This window comes from Urocitellus parryii, chromosome 10, assembly GCF_045843805.1.
Source record: "Urocitellus parryii isolate mUroPar1 chromosome 10, mUroPar1.hap1, whole genome shotgun sequence".
NCBI lineage: Eukaryota > Metazoa > Chordata > Mammalia > Rodentia > Sciuridae > Urocitellus > Urocitellus parryii.
The window spans coordinates 176,827-195,786 of record NC_135540.1 but is presented as its reverse complement, the minus strand read 5'-3'; the positions used below and the strand labels follow the sequence as shown (position 1 = coordinate 195,786).

Here is an 18,960-nt window from a genome sequence, read left to right as displayed (position 1 = left end):
AGGTACAGTGATGACCCCAGCAACTCCCTCCCTTAAAGGTGAAGTGGGGTCAGTGAGTACAGAGCCTCCCTCAGGTACAGTGATGGCCCCAGCACCTCCCTCCCTTAAAGGTGAAGTGGGTCAGTGAGCACTGAGCCTGCCTCAGGTACAGTGATGACCCCAGCACCTCCCTCCCTTAAAGGTGAAGTGGGTCAGTGAGCACTGAGCCTGCCTCAGGTACAGTGATGATCCCAGCACCTCCCTCCCTTAAAGGTGAAGTGGGTCAGTGAGTACTGAGCCTGCCTCAGGTACAGTGATGGCCCCAGCACCTCCCTTAAAGGTGAAGTGGGTCAGTGAGCACTGAGCCTGCCTCAGGTACAGTGATGACACCAGCACCTCCCTCCCTTAAAGGTGAAGTGGGTCAGTGAGCACTGAGCCTGTCTCAGGTGCAGTGATGACCCCAGCACCTCCCTCCCTTAAAGGTGAAGTGGGGTCAGTGAGCACTAAGCCTGACTCAGGTACAGTGATGACCCCAGCACCTCCCTTAAAGGTGAAGTGGGGTCAGTGAGCACTGAGCCTGCCTCAGGTACAGGGATGACCCCAGCACCTCCCTCCCTTAAAGGTGAAGTGGGTCAGTGAGCACTGAGCCTCCCTCAGGTGCAGTGATGACCCCAGCACCTCCCTCCCTTAAAGGTGAAGTGGGTCAGTGAGCACTGAGCCTGCCTCAGGTACAGTGATGACCCCAGCACCTCCCTACCTTAAAGGTGAAGTGGGTCAGTGAGTACTGAGCCTGCCTCAGGTACAGTGATGGCCCCAGCACCTCCCTCCCTTAAAGGTGAAGTGGGTCAGTGAACACTGAGCCTTCCTCAGGTACAGTGATGACCCCAGCACCTCCCTCCCTTAAAGGTGAAGTGGGTCAGTGAGCACTGAGCCTGCCTCAGGTACAGTGATGACCTCAGCACCTCCATCCCTTAAAGGTGAAGTGGGTCAGTGAGTACTGAGCCTGCCTCAGGTACAGTGATGACCCAGCACCTCCCTACCTTAAAGGTGAAGTGGGTCAGTGAGTACTGAGCCTGCCTCAGGTACAGTGATGACCCCAGCACCTCCCTCCCTTACAGGTGAAGTGGGGTCAGTGAGCACTGAGCCTGCCTCAGGTACAGTGATGACCTCTGCACCTCCCTCCCTTAAAGGTGAAGTGGGGTCAGTGAGCACTGAGCCTGCCTCAGGTACAGTGATGACCCCAGCACCTCCCTCCCTTACAGGTGAAGTGGGTCAGTGAGCACTGAGCCTGCCTCAGGTACAGGGATGGCCCCAGCACCTCCCTCCCTTAAAGGTGAAGTGGGTCAGTGAGCACTGAGCCTGCCTCAGGTACAGTGATGACCTCAGCACCTCCATCCCTTAAAGGTGAAGTGGGTCAGTGAGTACTGAGCCTGCCTCAGGTACAGTGATGACCCAGCACCTCCCTCCCTTAAAGGTGAAGTGGGTCAGTGAGCACTGAGCCTGCCTCAGGTACAGTGATGACCTAGCACCTCCCTCCCTTAAAGGTGAAGTGGGTCAGTGAGCACTGAGCCTGCCTCAGGTACAGTGATGACCTCAGCACCTCCCTCCCTTAAAGGTGAAGTGGAGTCAGTGAGTACTGAGCCTGCCTCAGGTACAGTGATGACCCCAGCACCTCCCTCCCTTAAAGGTGAAGTGGGGTCAGTGAGCACTGAGCCTGCCTCAGGTACAGTGAAGACACCAGCACCTCCCTCCCTTAAAGGTGAAGTGGGTCAGTGAGCACTGAGCCTGCCTCAGGTGCAGTGATGGCTCCCAGCTCTTTAGCACTCTTTGATAATTTCTTATCTAAACATAGAAAAATCTTAAATAAATTGCCACAGTCATAAATTTATGAAAGGTCGTTTGTCACCTTTTGGGGAAGTCAGATCAGTGAGTACTGAGCCTCCCAGTCACAGTGAGGATCCTAGGTGTGTTCTTTGATTTTAGAATTGTATTTTTGTCATGTCACGTAGATCTTCTAGCTTTTTACTAACTTAGGAAGTTCTATTTTGAACATAGGTCATTTTAGCAATCATAATGGTAGCATGTTTTATAGTGTTTATTTTAGGTAGATGATAAGTAACTAGTTTTCAGAATTTCCTTTCCGGTGATTTTTTTTTTTAGTTTGTTATAATGATGAGGATGTTAACCAAATTTTATTGTGTGATCTCTATATTTTTTATCGTTTGACAATTTCTGTATTTTTTTAAGTTATAAATGGACACAATACCTTTCATTCTTTCTTTCTTCCTTTTTTTTTGTTGTTTTTTTGATGTGTGCTGCGGGTTCCTCACACATGCTAGGCAAGGGTTCTACAACTGAGGCACAACCTCAGCCCCTCCTTTGACGATTTCTTATGTAAATAGAAAAAAAAATCTTAAATAAACTGTCACATTGATAACTGAAAGGTAGCGTGTCATGAAGGTTCTTGGTTGTAGGTGATTCCAAACTGTTTTTATTTCAATCCCTGCCCCCCCCCCCAGTACAGTTACCGTTGAGAGGACCATTAACTTAAGAAATATACACTTTGTTTCATAATCTTTCTGTATATTTTATATTTTTAGAAGAAAAGTAAACATGCTATAACTTATAAAACTTACATTTTTAATCACCATGAGGTCACATATTTTGACCCTATTCCTCTCCTTTTACAGTTTGCATCCTGGCTAACTAATGTGTGTTAACTTTATTACAAAGAAGGAATGTGGGTCGATGCATAGACTCTAATGGAGTTTTGCTTCAAGTTTGGTGTTCATATGTCAGTGCAGCCAGGCAGCCACCGATGACCCTCCTGTGAGGAGAGTGAGGAGTGACCACAGCCTGTAGTGCAGGTGCTCTTGCCCCATCTCTGGCCTCCAGCCCCTCTCCCACCCATCGCTCTTTCTCACAGGTAACTACCCCCAACCTTGTGAGCTGAAGGGTTTCCTTGGTGACCTCCTACCTTTGCTTGGGTAATCTGCCTCCGGGGCGGATCAGCTCCCTGAGTGCAGGCTCAGTCTGGTGCCCTGAGCCACACCTTGCAGGCTGTGGGTGTGGGTTGTCTGCTGTTGAACACAAGTGAACGCTGGAAACTGTGCATTATTTTTGTTTGGAATGCCCTTTCTTGGTTTTGAGCATCGCATGCTGACCCAGTCAGTCAGTAACTGCTTATCACAAGCCTCCATCTACCAGTTACTGAACTAGACAGGTGAGAAGAAAGGCTGCCTCTGGGTCCTCCTTCTAGCTGAGGCAGAAAGATCAGGAATGTGGTCAGGCAGTGCCTTAGGAGCAGCTGTCCCTGCAGCCTGAGGAAGGGGCTGAAAACTGAATGATGAGGGGGGCTGCCCGCAGTGTCTGGGAGGTGAGTTCAGCTCTGAGGTGGGAACCTTGGTGGAGCCTTTGGTTCAGAAGCAAGAGGACAGGGTGGGTACCGCCCAGTGGTTTTAGGGCCTCTGAGGAGGAGGAGCAGACAGGGGAGGGGGCACACTGGCAGGGGCCTCGGGCCGTGAGAATGGGAAGACCTTGGGTGCTCTTTGTTTTTGTGGTGCCAAGGATGGACCCCAGGGCAGGCCAGGCCCTCTCCTGCTGAGCTGCACCCTGCCCTTTGGTGGCTGTTCGCTGAGGAGCCTGCAGCCATCATGTCCACCAGCTTGCTGCAGGAGAGGTGATTTTTCTTGATTTCTACAGATATAAAAATAATTCTGTCCTGAAGACAATTGTTATAAACATGCCATTTTTAATAACTAGCATGTTGATAAAGCTCAAGTTGCTGTAAATAATGTCTCCACCATAGTAGCATCATGATCAAATATGCTTCCGGTAATCTGCAGGTTTCAGTGTCTTTTCTGGTCTCTAAGTTTGTGGGGAAGTTGGATCTAAACTGTCACTGTGAAGGGCTATTGAATGAGCGTAACTCAACATGGAGCATCTCACTGGGTCAAGAGTACCCTGGTAGGTATGTTTATACATGCATGCCACACAGACATGTTATGGCTTAACAAATACCATTGAGAAGGGAGATGGACTCACTCCAGGCTTACAGAGCCATGATGCAAAGGTGCAGGCTGACCTGTCCATCTCATGTCCACAGGCCCAGCCTCGCCTGCCATCCGCCTGGCTGGCGGCCGCAGCCTGCATGAAGGGCGAGTGGAGCTCTACCATGCTGGCCAGTGGGGCACCATCTGTGACGACCAGTGGGACAACGCCGACGCAGAAGTGGTCTGTAGGCAGCTGGGCTTCAGGTGGGTTTTTACTGTTCTTGTTTGGTTTTGCTTAAATTTTTGAACCTGTTATTTCCCAAAGGAAAACACTGTTTGTTGAAACTGCATGGCTCTGAGCCCCTGTCCTGGCAGCCCCAGCAGGGTGCTCTGTGTGCTCTGCTCATGATGAGCTGAGTGCAGCAGGAGCTGAGGTTCTTGCTGATTTCCAGGGTAGGCCTGATGGCTCCCAGGTAAGGACCAGCACTGTCAGGCAGGGACTGGGGCAATCTGATCAAACAGCTGCTGCTGTCTCCAAACTCACTTTGAACTCTTATCCCCAAATGTTGTCTGACCTTTGAGCAGGTCTTGCTCATTTGTTGGGAATGCGCTGAGAACAAAGGGTGTTGTTAATGCAGGCAGGACATAATTCCCATGTGGGAAATGGGAATGCAGCCTGAGACCCGGGTGGTGCCTTCCCCTTGTCACCTGTGGTGGTTCTGACCGCAGACCTCCTCATCCCTCTGTTGTGATTTTGAACGTGAGCATAACAAACTTAAAACTTCATCTGAAACTGTGTTGGGGATATTTTAAGAGTTGATACAGTGCTTTAAATTGTAGAAGTGCCCCTCGGCACCTGGCGGAGCCTCCCGGTGCCCGGGAGGCCCTGTCATGGTCCTTCTGTTCAGCGGTTCAGTCAGCTGTACTCCTTGATGCTGGAGCGTGAGCGTTGACCCTCCAGCCCTGGCTACTCGGGTGTCTGTGGAATTGTTTTTACAGTTTTCCCTCTCTTTGAAGTGTTTTAAAGAAAGTTGTTCTGACATCTCCAAGTCTGCAGTGTGTTAGGAATGAGAACATCGTCCTGCAGAGCAGACGTCATTCTCCTGACTGACGGGGTCATGCTTTGCGCTGACTCCCGTAAGCTTCACACTCACACAGGTGCTCCAAGGCATGGGTGCGTCTGGTGTTGTCCCTGGGTCTCTTGGTCAAGAGCAGTCTTGTTTTCCATTATGCTGGCTGGCCCAGCGAGTGTCCCTGAAGTCTCGTCTGCTGACTTTGTCTCCTTCTTCCTCTGGGTGCCCTTTGGCTGGTGGGTCTGGTCCTTGTCATTCCCAATGTTGGAAGTGAGGGCCAGAGGCTGGCTGGACTGTTCAAAGCAGACGCCTGGCTGGAAGCCCCCACAGGCCATGTGTGTTTCTCCACTGGGAGTTCATACTTGAGCGTGGGTGAGGGCAGGCGCTGGGTCCTCCGTGTCCCCTTGCAGGGTCCCGGTGGAGCTGGTGCTGCACCCACCTGCCTGCTCAGGCGCGGGCGGCCTGCAGGCTTACAGTCAGCAGAGCTTCGCTGTCCACTGCCATTGCTTTCCTGGAAAGGTGGTGTGTGGGGGGGGGCAATCGATTCCTCTGGAGAGAATTAATGAATCATTGAACTTTCCAGGCTATAATTTGGAGAGTTCTGACTAGGCATCAGCCTCAGGACAGATTTATAGTGCAAACAGGTTCTGCGGTTAGTTAGATGGAGGAGCATGAGATTGTGGCAGGTGCTGGCCGCAGAGCACCCTGAGTTTGAGCCCCACTTGGGAGTGAGAGAGTAACGGGGGGTCTTACGGAGCTGTCCGCAGCTAGGGCGGGTTCCCTAGTTCAGGAAGCACTTGCAGTAGGTGTGAAGCACCCATCGGCTGTCTTGGTCAGTGAGAGAGTAACGGGAGGTCTTACAGAGCTGTCCGCAGCTAGGGCGGGTTCCCTAGTTCAGGAAGCACTTGCAGTAGGTGTGAAGCACCCATCGGCTGTCTTGGTCAGTGAGAGAGTAACGGGAGGTCTTACAGAGCTGTCCGCAGCTAGGGCGGGTTCCCTAGTTCAGGAAGCACTTGCAGTAGGTGTGAAGCACCCATCGGCTGTCTTGGTCAGTGAGAGAGTAACGGGGGTCTTACAGAGCTGTCCGCAGCTAGGGCGGGCTCCCTAGTTCAGGAAGCACTTGCAGTAGGTGTGAAGCACCCATCGGCTGTCTTGGTCAGTGAATTCGGAACTTTTGTACTGAAAAGATGTCATTAAACATTCAAAGTCAAGTGGGCATTGGGTGGGGATCATCAATCAGTTTTCGTACAGAACCTCCACGTAGTCAGCTCTGAATCTTATAAAACACTCCACTGTGCATGTGTAAATGTGATTACTGGATTATCAGTTACATGTTCTATGTTATATGTGTTCAGCGATGTGCCAGTTGATTTTCATGTTGGTTACTAAGAAATCTGTGTCTTTGCCCAAAATGTTGAGAACTGAGTATTGTGTAATCTGTTAATATCACCAGTCATGGAAAGGGTTATTCTAAATTCCAGGTGGAAAGCATTTTTTTATTACTATTAATACATTCCTGTGGAGAAAGGGCAACCTTTTGTTGCTTAGAAAATTGCATATAAGGGTCTGGGTTGTGGCTCAGAGAGAGAGCGCTCGGCTAGCATGTACAAGGCCCTGGGTTCCATCTGCAGCACCACATAAAAAAATAAATGAATAAAATAAAGGTATTGAAAGTGATAGAGTGCCAGGGATCCCAGCAGCCTGCAGCAGGGCCCCGGAGATCCAGGCCAACTGATTCGCATGGCCTGCCCTGCGGCTACAGAAGGCGTGGCGCCTCAGTGAAGCCATTAATTGGCAAGCAGGGAGGTTAGGGAAGGCCATTAGGTGGAATCCCACCAGCCAAGCCCACACGGACCCTTGGGCCGAGCACGGGTTCTCAGAAGGGGAAGGAAGCGGTACAGTCCCATCCCCCACAGCGGACACTCCGCCGAGGCAGTCAGCGGCCACCATCCGGGAAAGCTGAAGGATACACCGCCACTCTCCTTCAGAGTGCAACATCAAAACAGGTCGGTGTCATTCAGCTCACCCCCCAGACAGCGGGAATTCGCATAAAATCTCTCCTAGGCTTGCCAGGAGAGGGAGTATCAAGCTGAGCCTCCATACAGGCTAGGGGGAAACCAGAGACACCTGACCTCCAACCCCTCCTCCCAGTAGCAGCCAAAAGGAAACCTGGCTAGCCAGCGCTGGGGGAGGGGCAAGCAGAAAAAATCAAAGTGATAGAGTGCCAGGGATCCCAGCAGCCTGCAGCAGGGCCCCGGAGATCCAGGCCAACTGATTCGCGTGGCCTGCCCTGCGGCTACAGAAGGCGTGGCGCCTCAGTGAAGCCATTAATTGGCAAGTAGGGAGGTTAGGGAAGGCCATTAGGTGGAATCCCACCAGCCAAGCCCACACGGACCCTTGGGCCGAGCACGGGTTCTCAGAAGGGGAAGGAAGCGGTACAGTCCCATCCCCCACAGCGGACACTCCATCCAGGCAGTCAGCGGCCACCATCCGGGAAAGCTGAAGAATACACCACCACTCTCCAACAGCTTGCAACATCAAAACAGCCAGCAGCAGGACCCCGGAGATCCAGGCCAACTGATTCGCGCGGCCTGCCCCGCAGCTACAGAAGGCGTGGCGCCTCAGAGAAGCCATTAATTAGCAAGCAGGGAGGTTAGGGACTGCCATTAGGTGGAATCCCGTCAGCCAAGCCCACCGCCCACGCCCGGAACAGGCCCAGCGACCTGCCAGCATTGTAGTCACGACACCCCAATTGGAATAGGGACAGAGCAGAGCCGCCTTCCACTCCTGGAACAGGCCCAGAGAGCCGCCAGCGTGGTAGACACGTCACCCCAATTGGAGTAGGGGCACAGCCGCCGCCCGCACCTGCAAGGGAGACTTTTCAAGTATACAAGAGCAACATAAATAAATAGGGGGTAAATTTCAAAACACAACAGTTGCACCAAGCAGAAAGAAACGCGAGCAGTATGAAAAGACAAGGAAAGAAAGGACCACAAGCAATGCAGGTCAACTCAACTTTAGAAGAGGTAATAGCTGCAACAGATGGAATATCAGATAAAGAGTTCAGGATATATATGCTTCAGATGATCTGGAGTCTCAAGGAAGACATGAGACAGCAAAATCAGACAATGAAAGATCACATTGACAAACAAATCCAGGAAGTAAAAGATCAATTTCACAGGGAGATAGAGGTAATAAAAAACAAACAAATTGAAATTCTAGAAATGCAGGAAACAATAAACCAACTTAAAAACTCAATTGAGAATACTACCAGCAGAGTAGATCACTTAGAAGAGAGAACATCAGACAATGAAGACAAAGTATTTCAACTGGAAAAGAACATAGACAGCTCAGCAAGTCTGCTAAGAAACCATGAGCAGAACATCCAAGAATTATGGGACAATATCAAAAGACCAAATTTAAGAGTCATTGGGATACAGGAAGGCACAGAGCTCCATTCCAAAGGAATAAACAGTCTATTCAGTGAAATAATACGAGAAAACTTCCCAGAATTGAAGATTGAGACAGAATCCCAAATCCTAGAAGCCTACAGGACGCCGAATGTGCAAAATCATAAGAGATCCACACCTAGACACATTATAATGAAGATGTCCAACATACAGAATAAGGAGAGAATTTTAAAAGCTGCAAGAGAAAGAAAGCAGATTACATTTAGGGGTAAACCAATCAGGATAACAGCTGATCTCTCAACACAGACTCTGAAAGCTAGAAGATCCTGGAATAACATATTTCAAACACTGAAAGACAATGGGCTCCAACCAAGAATCGTGTATCCGGCGAAATTAAGCTTCAGGTTAGAAGATGAAATTAAAACCTTCCACAATAAACAAAAGTTAAAAGAATTCGCAGCTAGAAAACCATCTCTTCAAAAAATCCTTGGCAAAACATTACAGGAAGAGGAAATGGAAAATAACATTGAAAACCAACAATGGGAGGTAGGACAGTAAAGGGGGGAAAGTAGTCAAAGAGGATAACAAATCAGGTTTAGTAACATCAATAAACAAATATGGATAGAAGAACAAACCATATCTCAATAATAACCCTAAATGTTAATGGCTTAAACTCACCAATTAAGAGACACAGGCTAGTAGAATGGATCAAAAAACAAGACCCAACAATATGCTGTCTACAGGAGACGCATTTGATAGGAAAAGATATACATAGACTGAAGGTGAAAGGTTGGGAAAAATCATATCACTCATATGGACCGCGGAAACAAGCAGGAGTGTCCATACTCATATCTAATAAAATAGATTTCAAGCCAAAGCTAATCAAAAGGGATATAGAAGGACACTTCATACTGCTCAAGGGAACCATACACCAACAAGACATAACAATCATAAATATATATGCCCCAAATAATGGTGCAGCTGTATTCATCAAGCAAACTCTTCTCAAGTTCAAGAGTCTAATAGACCAACATACAATAATCATGGGAGACTTCAACACACCTCTCTCACCACTGGACAGATCTTCCAAACAAAAGTTAAATAAGGAAACTATAGAACTCAATAACACAATTAACAACCTAGACTTAATTGACATATATAGACTATACCACCCAACATCAAGTAGCTACACTTTTTTCTCAGCAGCACATGGAACCTTCTCAAAAATAGACCATATACTATGTCACAGGGCAACTCTTAGACAATACAAAGGGGTAGAGATAATACCATGCATCTTATCTGATCATAATGGAATGAAACTGAAAATCAATGATAAAAGAAGAAAGGAAAAAGCAAGCATCACCTGGAGAATGAACAATAGGTTGCTGAGTGATCAATGGGTTTTAGAAGACATCAAGGAGGAAATTAAAAACTTCCTAGAGTTAAATGAAAACACAGACACAACATATCGGAATCTATGGGACACATTGAAAGCAGTTCTAAGAGAAAAATTCATTGCTTGGAGTTCATTCCTCAAAAAAAGAAAAAACCAACAAATAAATGATCTCATACTTCATCTCAAAATCCTAGAAAAAGAAGAGCAAAACAACAGCAAAAGAAGTAGAAGGCAAGAAATAATTAAAATCAGAGCTGAAATTAATGAAATTGAAACAAAAGAAACAATTGAAAAAATTGACAAAACTAAAAGCTGGTTCTTTGAAAAAATAAATAAAATTGACAGACCCTTAGCCATGCTAACGAAGAGAAGAAGAGAGAGAACCCAAATTACTAGCATACGGGATGAAAAAGGCAATATCACAACAGACACTTCAGAAATACAGAAGATAATCAGAAATTACTTTGAATCCTTATACTCCAATAAAATAGAAGATAGTGAAGGCATAGATAAATTCCTTGAGTCCTATGATCTGCCCAGATTGAGCCAGGAGGATATAGACAACCTAAACAGACCAATAACAATAGAGGAAATAGAAGAAACCATCAAAAGACTACCAACTAAGAAAAGCCCAGGACCGGATGGGCATACAGCAGAGTTTTACAAAACCTTTAAAGAGGAACTAACACCAATACTTTTCAAGCTATTTCAGGAAATAGAAAAAGAGGGAGAACTTCCAAATTCATTCTACGAGGCCAACATCACCCTGATTCCGAAACCAGACAAAGACACATCAAAGAAGGAAAACTACAGACCAATATCTCTAATGAACCTTGACGCAAAAATCCTCAATAAAATTCTGGCGAATCGGATTCAAATACATATCAAAAAAATTATACATCATGATCAAGTAGGATTCATCCCTGGGATGCAAGGCTGGTTTAATATACGGAAATCAATAAATGTTATTCACCACATCAATAGACTTAAAAATAAGAACCATATGATCATCTCAATAGATGCAGAAAAAGCATTCGACAAAGTACAGCATCCCTTTATGTTCAAAACTCTAGAAAAATTAGGGATAACTGGATCATACCTCAACATTGTAAAAGCAATCTATGATAAGCCACAGGCCAGCATCATTCTGAATGGAGAAAAATTGAAGGCATTCCCTCTAAGATCTGGTACAAGACAGGGATGCCCTCTCTCACCACTTCTGTTCAACATAGTCCTCGAAACACTGGCCAGAGCAATTAGACAGTCAAAAGAAATTAAAGGCATAAAAATAGGAAAAGAAGAACTTAAATTATCACTATTTGCAGATGATATGATTCTATACCTAGCAGACCCAAAAGGGTCTACAAAGAAGCTATTAGAGCTAATAAATGAATTCAGCAAAGTGGCAGGATATAAGATCAACACGCATAAATCAAAGGCATTCCTGTATATCAGCAACAAATCCTCTGAAACGGAAATGAGGACAACTACTCCATTCACAATATCCCCCCAAAAAATAAAATACTTGGGAATCAACCTAACAAAAGAGGTGAAAGATTTATACAATGAAAATTACAGAACCCTAAAGAAAGACATAGAAGAAGACCTTAGAAGATGGAAAAACATACCCTGCTCATGGATAGGCAGAACTAACATCATCAAAATGGCGATATTACCAAAAGTTCTCTATAAGTTCAATGCAATGCCAATCAAAATCCCAACAGCATATCTTGTAGAAATAGATAAAAGAATCATGAAATTCATATGGAATAATAAAAGACCCAGAATAGCAAAAACAATACTAAGCAGGAAGTGTGAATCAGGCGGTATAGCGATACCAGACTTCAAACTATACTACAGAGCAATAGTAACAAAAACAGCATGGTACTGGTACCAAAACAGGCGGGTGGACCAATGGTACAGAATAGAGGACACAGTAACCAATCCACAAAACTACAACTATCTTATTTTTGATAAAGGGGCTAAAAGCATGCAATGGAGGAAGGATAGCATCTTCAACAAATGGTGCTGGGAAAACTGGAAATCCATCTGCACCAAAATGAATCTGAATCCCTATCTCTCGCCGTGCACAAAAGTTAACTCAAAATGGATCAAGGAGCTTGATATTAAATCAGAGACACGGCATCTGATAGAAGAAAAAGTTGGTTATGATCTACACGCTGTGGGATCGGGCTCCAAATTCCTCAATAGGACACCCATAGCGCTAGAGTTAACAAATAGAATCAACAAATGGGACTTACTCAAACTAAAAAGTTTTTTCTCAGCAAAAGAAACAATAAGAGAGATAAATAGGGAGCCTACATCCTGGGAACAAATCTTTACTCCACACACTTCAGATAGAGCCCTAATAACCAGAATATACAAAGAACTCAAAAAATTAGACAATAAGATAACAAATAACCCAATCAATAAATGGGCCAAGGACCTGAACAGACACTTCTCAGAGGAGGACATACAATCAATCAACAAGTACATGAAAAAATGCTCACCATCGCTAGCAGTCAGAGAAATGCAAATCAAAACTACCCTAAGATACCATCTCACTCCAGTAAGACTGGCAGCCATTAGGAAGTCAAACAACAATAAGTGCTGGCGAGGATGTGGAGAAAAGGGCACTCTTGTTCATTGCTGGTGGGACTGCAAATTGGTGCAGCCAATTTGGAAAGCAGTATGGAGATTTCTCGGAAAGCTGGGAATGGAACCACCATTTGACCCAGCTATTCCCCTTCTCGGTCTATTCCCTAAAGCCCTAACAAGAGCATGCTACAGGGACACTGCTACATCGATGTTCATAGCAGCTCAATTCACGATAGCAAGACTGTGGAACCAGCCTAGATGCCCTTCAATAGATGAATGGATAAAAAAAATGTGGCATTTATACACTATGGAGTATTACTCTGCATTAAAAAATGACGAAATTATAGAATTTGGAGGGAAATGGATGGCATTAGAGCAGATTATGCTAAGTGAAGCTAGTCAATCTTTAAAAAACAAATACCAAATGACTCCTTTGATATAAGGGGTGTAAACAAGGACAGGGTAGGGACGAAGAGCTTGAGAAGAATATTTACAGTAAACAGGGATGAGAGGTGGGAGGGAAAGGGAGTGAGAAGGGAAATTGCATGGAAATGGAAGGCGATCCTCAGGGTTATACAAAATGTCATATAAGAGGTAAGGAGGGGTAAGTCAAGAGAATACAAATGGAAGACATGATTTACAGTAGAAGGGGTAGAGAGAGAAAAGGGGAGGGGAGGGGAGGGGAGGGGAGGGGAGGGGGGATAGTAGAGAATAGGACAGACAGCAGAATACATCAGACACTAGAAAGGCAATATGTCAATCAATGGAAGGGTAACTGATGTGATACAGCAATTTGTATACGGGGTAAAAGCGGGAGTTCATAATCCACTTGAATCAAACCGTGTAATATGATGTATTAAGAACTATGTAATGTTATGAACGACCAATAAAAAAAAAATAAAAAAAAATAAAATAAAATAAAGGTATTGTGTCTAGGGCTGCGGTTGTAGCTCAGTGGCAGAGCAACTTGCCTAGCACACGTGAGCCACTGGGTTCCATCGTCAGCACCACATAAAAAAAAATTAAAAAAATAAATGTATAAAAAATACAATGATGTTATCTTTTAAAAAAAGTATTGTGTCCAACTATAACTAAAAAATAAATATTAAATAAATTGCATGTAAAACTTAAATGACACTGAATATTAATAACGTCTGCAATGTCAAAGCCATTTTGGGAATTTGTGATTCTTTCATGAAAGATAAAGATTTTTTTTCACTTATAAATAGTTCTTTAACAAAGACCATGTTGACAGCAACAGGTGTTATACAAAAGCAGATTAAGGTGGGATCACCAGAAAGACTTTATTGTTGTGTACACCCCTGGTTAAGTAAGGTGCTAAGGTCTTTCTCAGGCATTACCTCATTGCTGTCTTTCTATAATGAGATTCATGTTTGGAAAAATTATTAAAAGGAAAAATATCTCCAGATAAACCAGGGTGTTAGCTTTCTGTTATTATAACAAAAGGTGGTAGACAATCAACTTAAAGAAAAAAGGTTTATTTGGGCTTACAGGTTTGGAAGTTTCTTTCTTTTCTTTTTTAATGACACTGATTCTTCTTGGAGGCTGTGTTTGTGACACTAAGTAAGCTATCTATGCAAGTTTCAAGGCTGGGTCTGCTGGCCCTTTTGCTTTGGGGCCTGAGGCGAGGCAGCTGGTCATGGCAGAGGCATGTGGTGGAGAGAGGAAGAGGGCGACCAGGGCACCACAGTCCCCGGGAGGGCACACAGCTGAGGCCTCCCTTGGGACCCCCCTCTGGACAGTTCCTCAGCCCCTCACAGCGTCACGCTGGGAGCACTGTGTGGCAGTGCTGTCTGATTCAGGGCTGGCAGCCAGGTCCTCCACACGCCCTGTGAGGGCCAGTGCCCAGCCCCTGGAGACCTGTCTGCGTCCTTCTCTCTCACTTGGTGCTGGAGTTCTCCTGTGGACCTGCACTGGAGCACACCTGGGTGCCCAGCACCCCTTCTGTGTAGCTTGCCCTGCTCATTTGGAGGCTGAGGACTTTCAGGTGGAATCATGTTTTAAAGGCGATGGTTGATGGCAGGCAGCTTGACTCAAGTCACAGTCGCTTCTCAGGGAGCTCCACCTGAGTTCTGCAGACACCATGCTCCTGGAGAGTGGCTGCATCTCTGTGAGGTGCCCTCGCGGACCTCGTGTTGTGATGGGGTCTGCTTGTTTTGATGGCTGTCAAGCTTCCTAAATGCTGAAGGGATGATGGCACTTAGACACTTAAATCTCATTAACCCAGAACTTGGAGGAAGTCGATGGAGACAGCCAGATGCTGGAACACTGGGTAAGCTGAGCTGGGCAGTTTACCAGGAGAGTTTCAGTGGAGACCTGCGAATTCTTTTGCATGTGCTTACTATTAAAAGCACACCCTCATGTCATCCCGAACCTTACAAGCACAGAGTAGAATGCTGATACCACACTTTTGTGTGTTGATGTGCCATTTTGAATCTTAGGGTTTTTTTTCCCATAAAATTATCATGTATCATATTGAGTTGTCAGAATAAAAAAAACTTCTGGTATCAATTGCTTTAAAGTATTTTTTCTTTGCTCTTTTATTTTGCTATTTCTTATATTTTAAAAAATATTGTATGATAAAGATAGTTGGTAGATGAAATTATTGAGCAGGAGAGAGACCTTTTTCCGGAGGTGGGGAAGTTAGGTCCTCTGAGATCACCCAATGCCCCTGCAGGTGACTTGTCAGGGAAGCAGAGTCCTGAGGTGAGGACTCACTTACTTTGGGATCTTTTCTTTCTGCCAAGTGTTAATTGGATGCAGCATGGGGCAGGAGGGAGGTGGGGCCTGGCTGCTGGGAGCCAGGTGGAGACAGGCGCAGCTCCTGTGAGGTCCCTCAGGCTGCAGTGTCACAGCCAGTGTTGGGGGAAGGAGCCTGGCCTCTTCTGTCTCCCCCAAGACAGCTGGCCCTGCCTGGGAGGGAGGGGGCTATGTATTTGGCCTTTGTCAATGGAGGGTGTAGGGAACAAAGGACACACTTCACTAGTGCAGTCTGATCACTGAACAGGGTAAGGGTCTGAGGAGGGCTCTGCTGCTCGGTAAGAAGTCGTGACTGGCCTCGCTTCAGAGCAGCCCTGCACTCTGGTTCATCCTGCGACTCGACGGCTAGCAAGTAAGGAAGTGGGCCGCACTGGGCTGTCAGGCTGGGGTGGGATGGTGTCCCTGCAGCAGGGACAGGGGACAGGCACCCTGAACCTGAACCTGCATAGCTCTGCCTTGAGGGTCAGCTCTTGAGGTCTGTGCCGCTTCCCATACTGTCCACCCTCAGGACCGAGTTCTGGTCTTCCTTGGTTTTCCCTGGAAGCCAGCAGCAGGAAATGCTAGCGACTGGCTGAGGAGTGGGTGTGCAGATCTTCTTCTGTGAGTCAAAATTAGCTGGAAACCCCGTTTGCATGACATCATGAGTTTCTGGTTAATGTTTTCCCCCTCAGGTTTACTTGACAGTGGGCCTCAACACGGTAGTCAACCAGCCCACCCTGCCCGACCCCAGCCTTTGCATGACTCTGGGATTTGCTGGGGTTCTGTGAGCATGGAGAGCCTTATTTTGCTGCCTTGCAGCTGCGCACTGTATAAGAACGGTATTTTGACTCTGCTGGGATAAGGGGTGAGAGCGCCTTGCTGCTGTTTGGTCTGGCATCAGACGCTCTAGCTTCTTTTCCCTGGGCAGGCGCCACAGGCTGTCCTGCTGTCCTTTCCCAGCGCACCTCCACGCATGTTGGTCGTCATTCACTAAATTGTAACAAGTTGTCATTGATCATTACCAGGAGATTTTTTGTTGCTGTTACATACTATGAATATTTCTTCTGGACTTTTGGCTGGTTTTCTTCAGGCAGTTGCCTTCTCCAGACCCACACATGGTGTGCTTTGCTCTTTGGTGGGTTTCAATCTGCATGTTGATGAATTTACTTCTTTGGTCTCTGTTCTGACTATGGGCTTCTTATCTTGCTCAGGAAACCCATCTCTCTCTCTCTCTCTCTCCCTCTCTCATCAAGGCTATCAGAACTCTGTGCCTATTGATCTAATTTCCTGTCTTCTCATGTCAGAGTTCTTTCTTTCCTTCCCCCTTCCTTCTCTCCACCCTCTTTTGTCTTTAAGCCATCTGCATTTTGTCTTTATTTCTGTTGTGAGTGGGATCTGATTTCATGATTCCCACGTTGGTTCCAATGAATTGTGCCCACTGTGGTGTCCCTTTATAGACCTTCTTTCCTGACACTTGCCTCAAGGCAGAGATCCGTCCTGGGCCTCCATCCTGGGCCTCCATCTGGACCTCCCCTCCTTCTCCAGCCTGCTGCCCTCTCATTCAGGTTTCACCTTTGCCTTCCCTTAGACACAGTGGTCTGCCAAGTTTTCTTAAAGGGTCACACAATAAATTTTTCAGACTTCACATCTCATCAGTGGTGTGATGTCTCACAAAAGCAGCCTTAGACCACAATTTAGGAGCAAGTTTGGCTTTGTTCCAGTAAAATTTTGCTTTTCAACAATGAAATTTATATTTTATTTAATTTTTATAACAAATACTACTCTCTTTTATTGTTTCCCCAACCATTATAAAGTGTAGAAGCCAGTCTTAACTCACGGCCTTGTAAAGCATGGGCATGCAGGACTGGACAGGTGGCAGGGCCTCTTCTCTCCTCCCCCTGGAGAGGAGCCTGGGGTCTCAGGCACACAACTCAGGCAGTTGCCTTCTGCAGACCCATACTGGTGTGTGTGCTGGCTACATCAGCCAATACCTGCCTTGTCCATTCTGGAAATTGCTCGTAGTGCTCCCTAAGCTGAGCTCTATTTACTGTGGAAATGCTAGCGACTGGCATGGGCACAGACATGTTTCCTTTGGGAGGAGAGAACCTCTTCCACTGTGAGTAGCTCTGAATGTCTGAATTTCTTTGCAGCCCGTGGACACCTAACTACTATAAGATCAATTTGCCTTAAAATACTTTTCTAGAAACATCAATGCTTTCTCTGCCCAAAATGCTTTGTTCAGCACACTACAACATTTCTGTGAAACACTAAAGTGTATGAAAACACTTGGAAATGCTTGCCTCTAATTGTGTGTGTCTCCACCACAAGAGCCTGAGGCCCAGGGAGGAGGTCATGGGCAGAAGGCCATGGGGCCACCGCTTTATAATCTGTGATGAAACAACACGTAGCTATGAATTAACTCCATAAATATTCTTTCTAAAATTATTTTTAAAAATTTTTCTTCAATTTAAAAAGTTGCAAATATAAATGCTGAAAATCTAAAACTTAAAAAAGCTAAAAGAGGCTAGAAATGCAGTTTGTAAAGTCATTCAGCATGTGACAGCAATCTCAACCTTCCCTGGAATCTGGGGTTCTAGAATATGCTATCACTTTGAATTGTGGAAGAGGTAGATTTAGTACGAATGAATTAGTGCAAAGACATTTTGTTAGAAATGGGTTGTCCCTGAGTGACAGAGAGCTGACAGCAGCCACCCTGGGACAGCGGTAGGCTGGGGCCCCCCCTGGAGGCTGGCTGGGTAGTTCTCAGCCAAGGGCCCAGGTTCCTTCCTGCTGCGTCTGTCATTCCTGACCTGGTACCTTGGGCTCTGCAGCAGCCCCTGGTCCAGTGGGGCAGGAGGAGGTGGAGCAGGGAACATCCTGGAAGTGGTACAGGCAATGCTGTACCTAGATGTCCTTGGAGAAACTCAGTCCTTGTGCAGAATTCTAAAAAAGCTCTGGAAGTGGGTGGTTGCGACAGTTTCCCTACACAGAATGCAGTGGCTCCCCTGGACACTTAAAATGGTTGAAAAGGTGCATTTTACATTGTGCATCTAGAGCAAAGTGTGGATAGCCATTGCCCTCTTAAAAATGTGAGGCTCCATTGCTGGTGAAGAAAAGCAAGATCAATGTAGGGAATAGCTAGCAGACTCAGAAATAAAGAAAACAACAAAGAAATGCAAAAAGTTGTGCCACGGAGGGAATTCATAGGTAGAGATTGATAATGATTATGGGTTTACCAGATACAAAAAAATGTCAGGACAACCTTTGCTATTGAACTCAGAATTCTTGTTTTTCTGTTTGTTCAGTGGCGTTGCTAAGGCATGGACTCAGGCGTATTTTGGGGAAGGATCTGGCCCCATAATGTTGGATGAAGTGCGCTGCACGGGGAATGAGCTTTCCATTGAGCAGTGTCCCAAGAGTTCCTGGGGAGAGCATAACTGTGGCCATAGAGAAGATGCTGGAGTGTCCTGTGCACCTCTGATAGGTAAGATCTCATGTTCAGCCCCTGCCTCCAGCCCCTGGACATACTTGAGTGGCCCTTCTCAATTCAGACAATACTTCCAAATGAACATCATAACTCTTCCAAATAAAAATGAAAAGTCTAGCACAAATTATATATTGAGGTGTTAACTTCTTATCCATAGATATTTCTGAATTTTTTAGTTTAAGTTTAATTTTTAGTTTAATTTTTTAGCTGTACAATTGTATAAAGCTAGACAAGTAAGCAGGACTTTGTCGTAATATGTAGCACT

General features: G+C 46.0%; 1 protein-coding gene across 1 annotated transcript in view; it reads left to right on the top strand.

Moving 5' to 3' along the window:
• Positions 1 to 18,960, top strand: part of Prss12 (serine protease 12) — a 67,635-nt gene that overhangs the window by 23,097 nt on the left and 25,578 nt on the right. Inside the window, 2 exon segments of the mRNA XM_077803515.1 lie at positions 4,085 to 4,235; positions 18,514 to 18,692. Coding sequence (XP_077659641.1) covers positions 4,085 to 4,235; positions 18,514 to 18,692 — 330 coding nt within the window.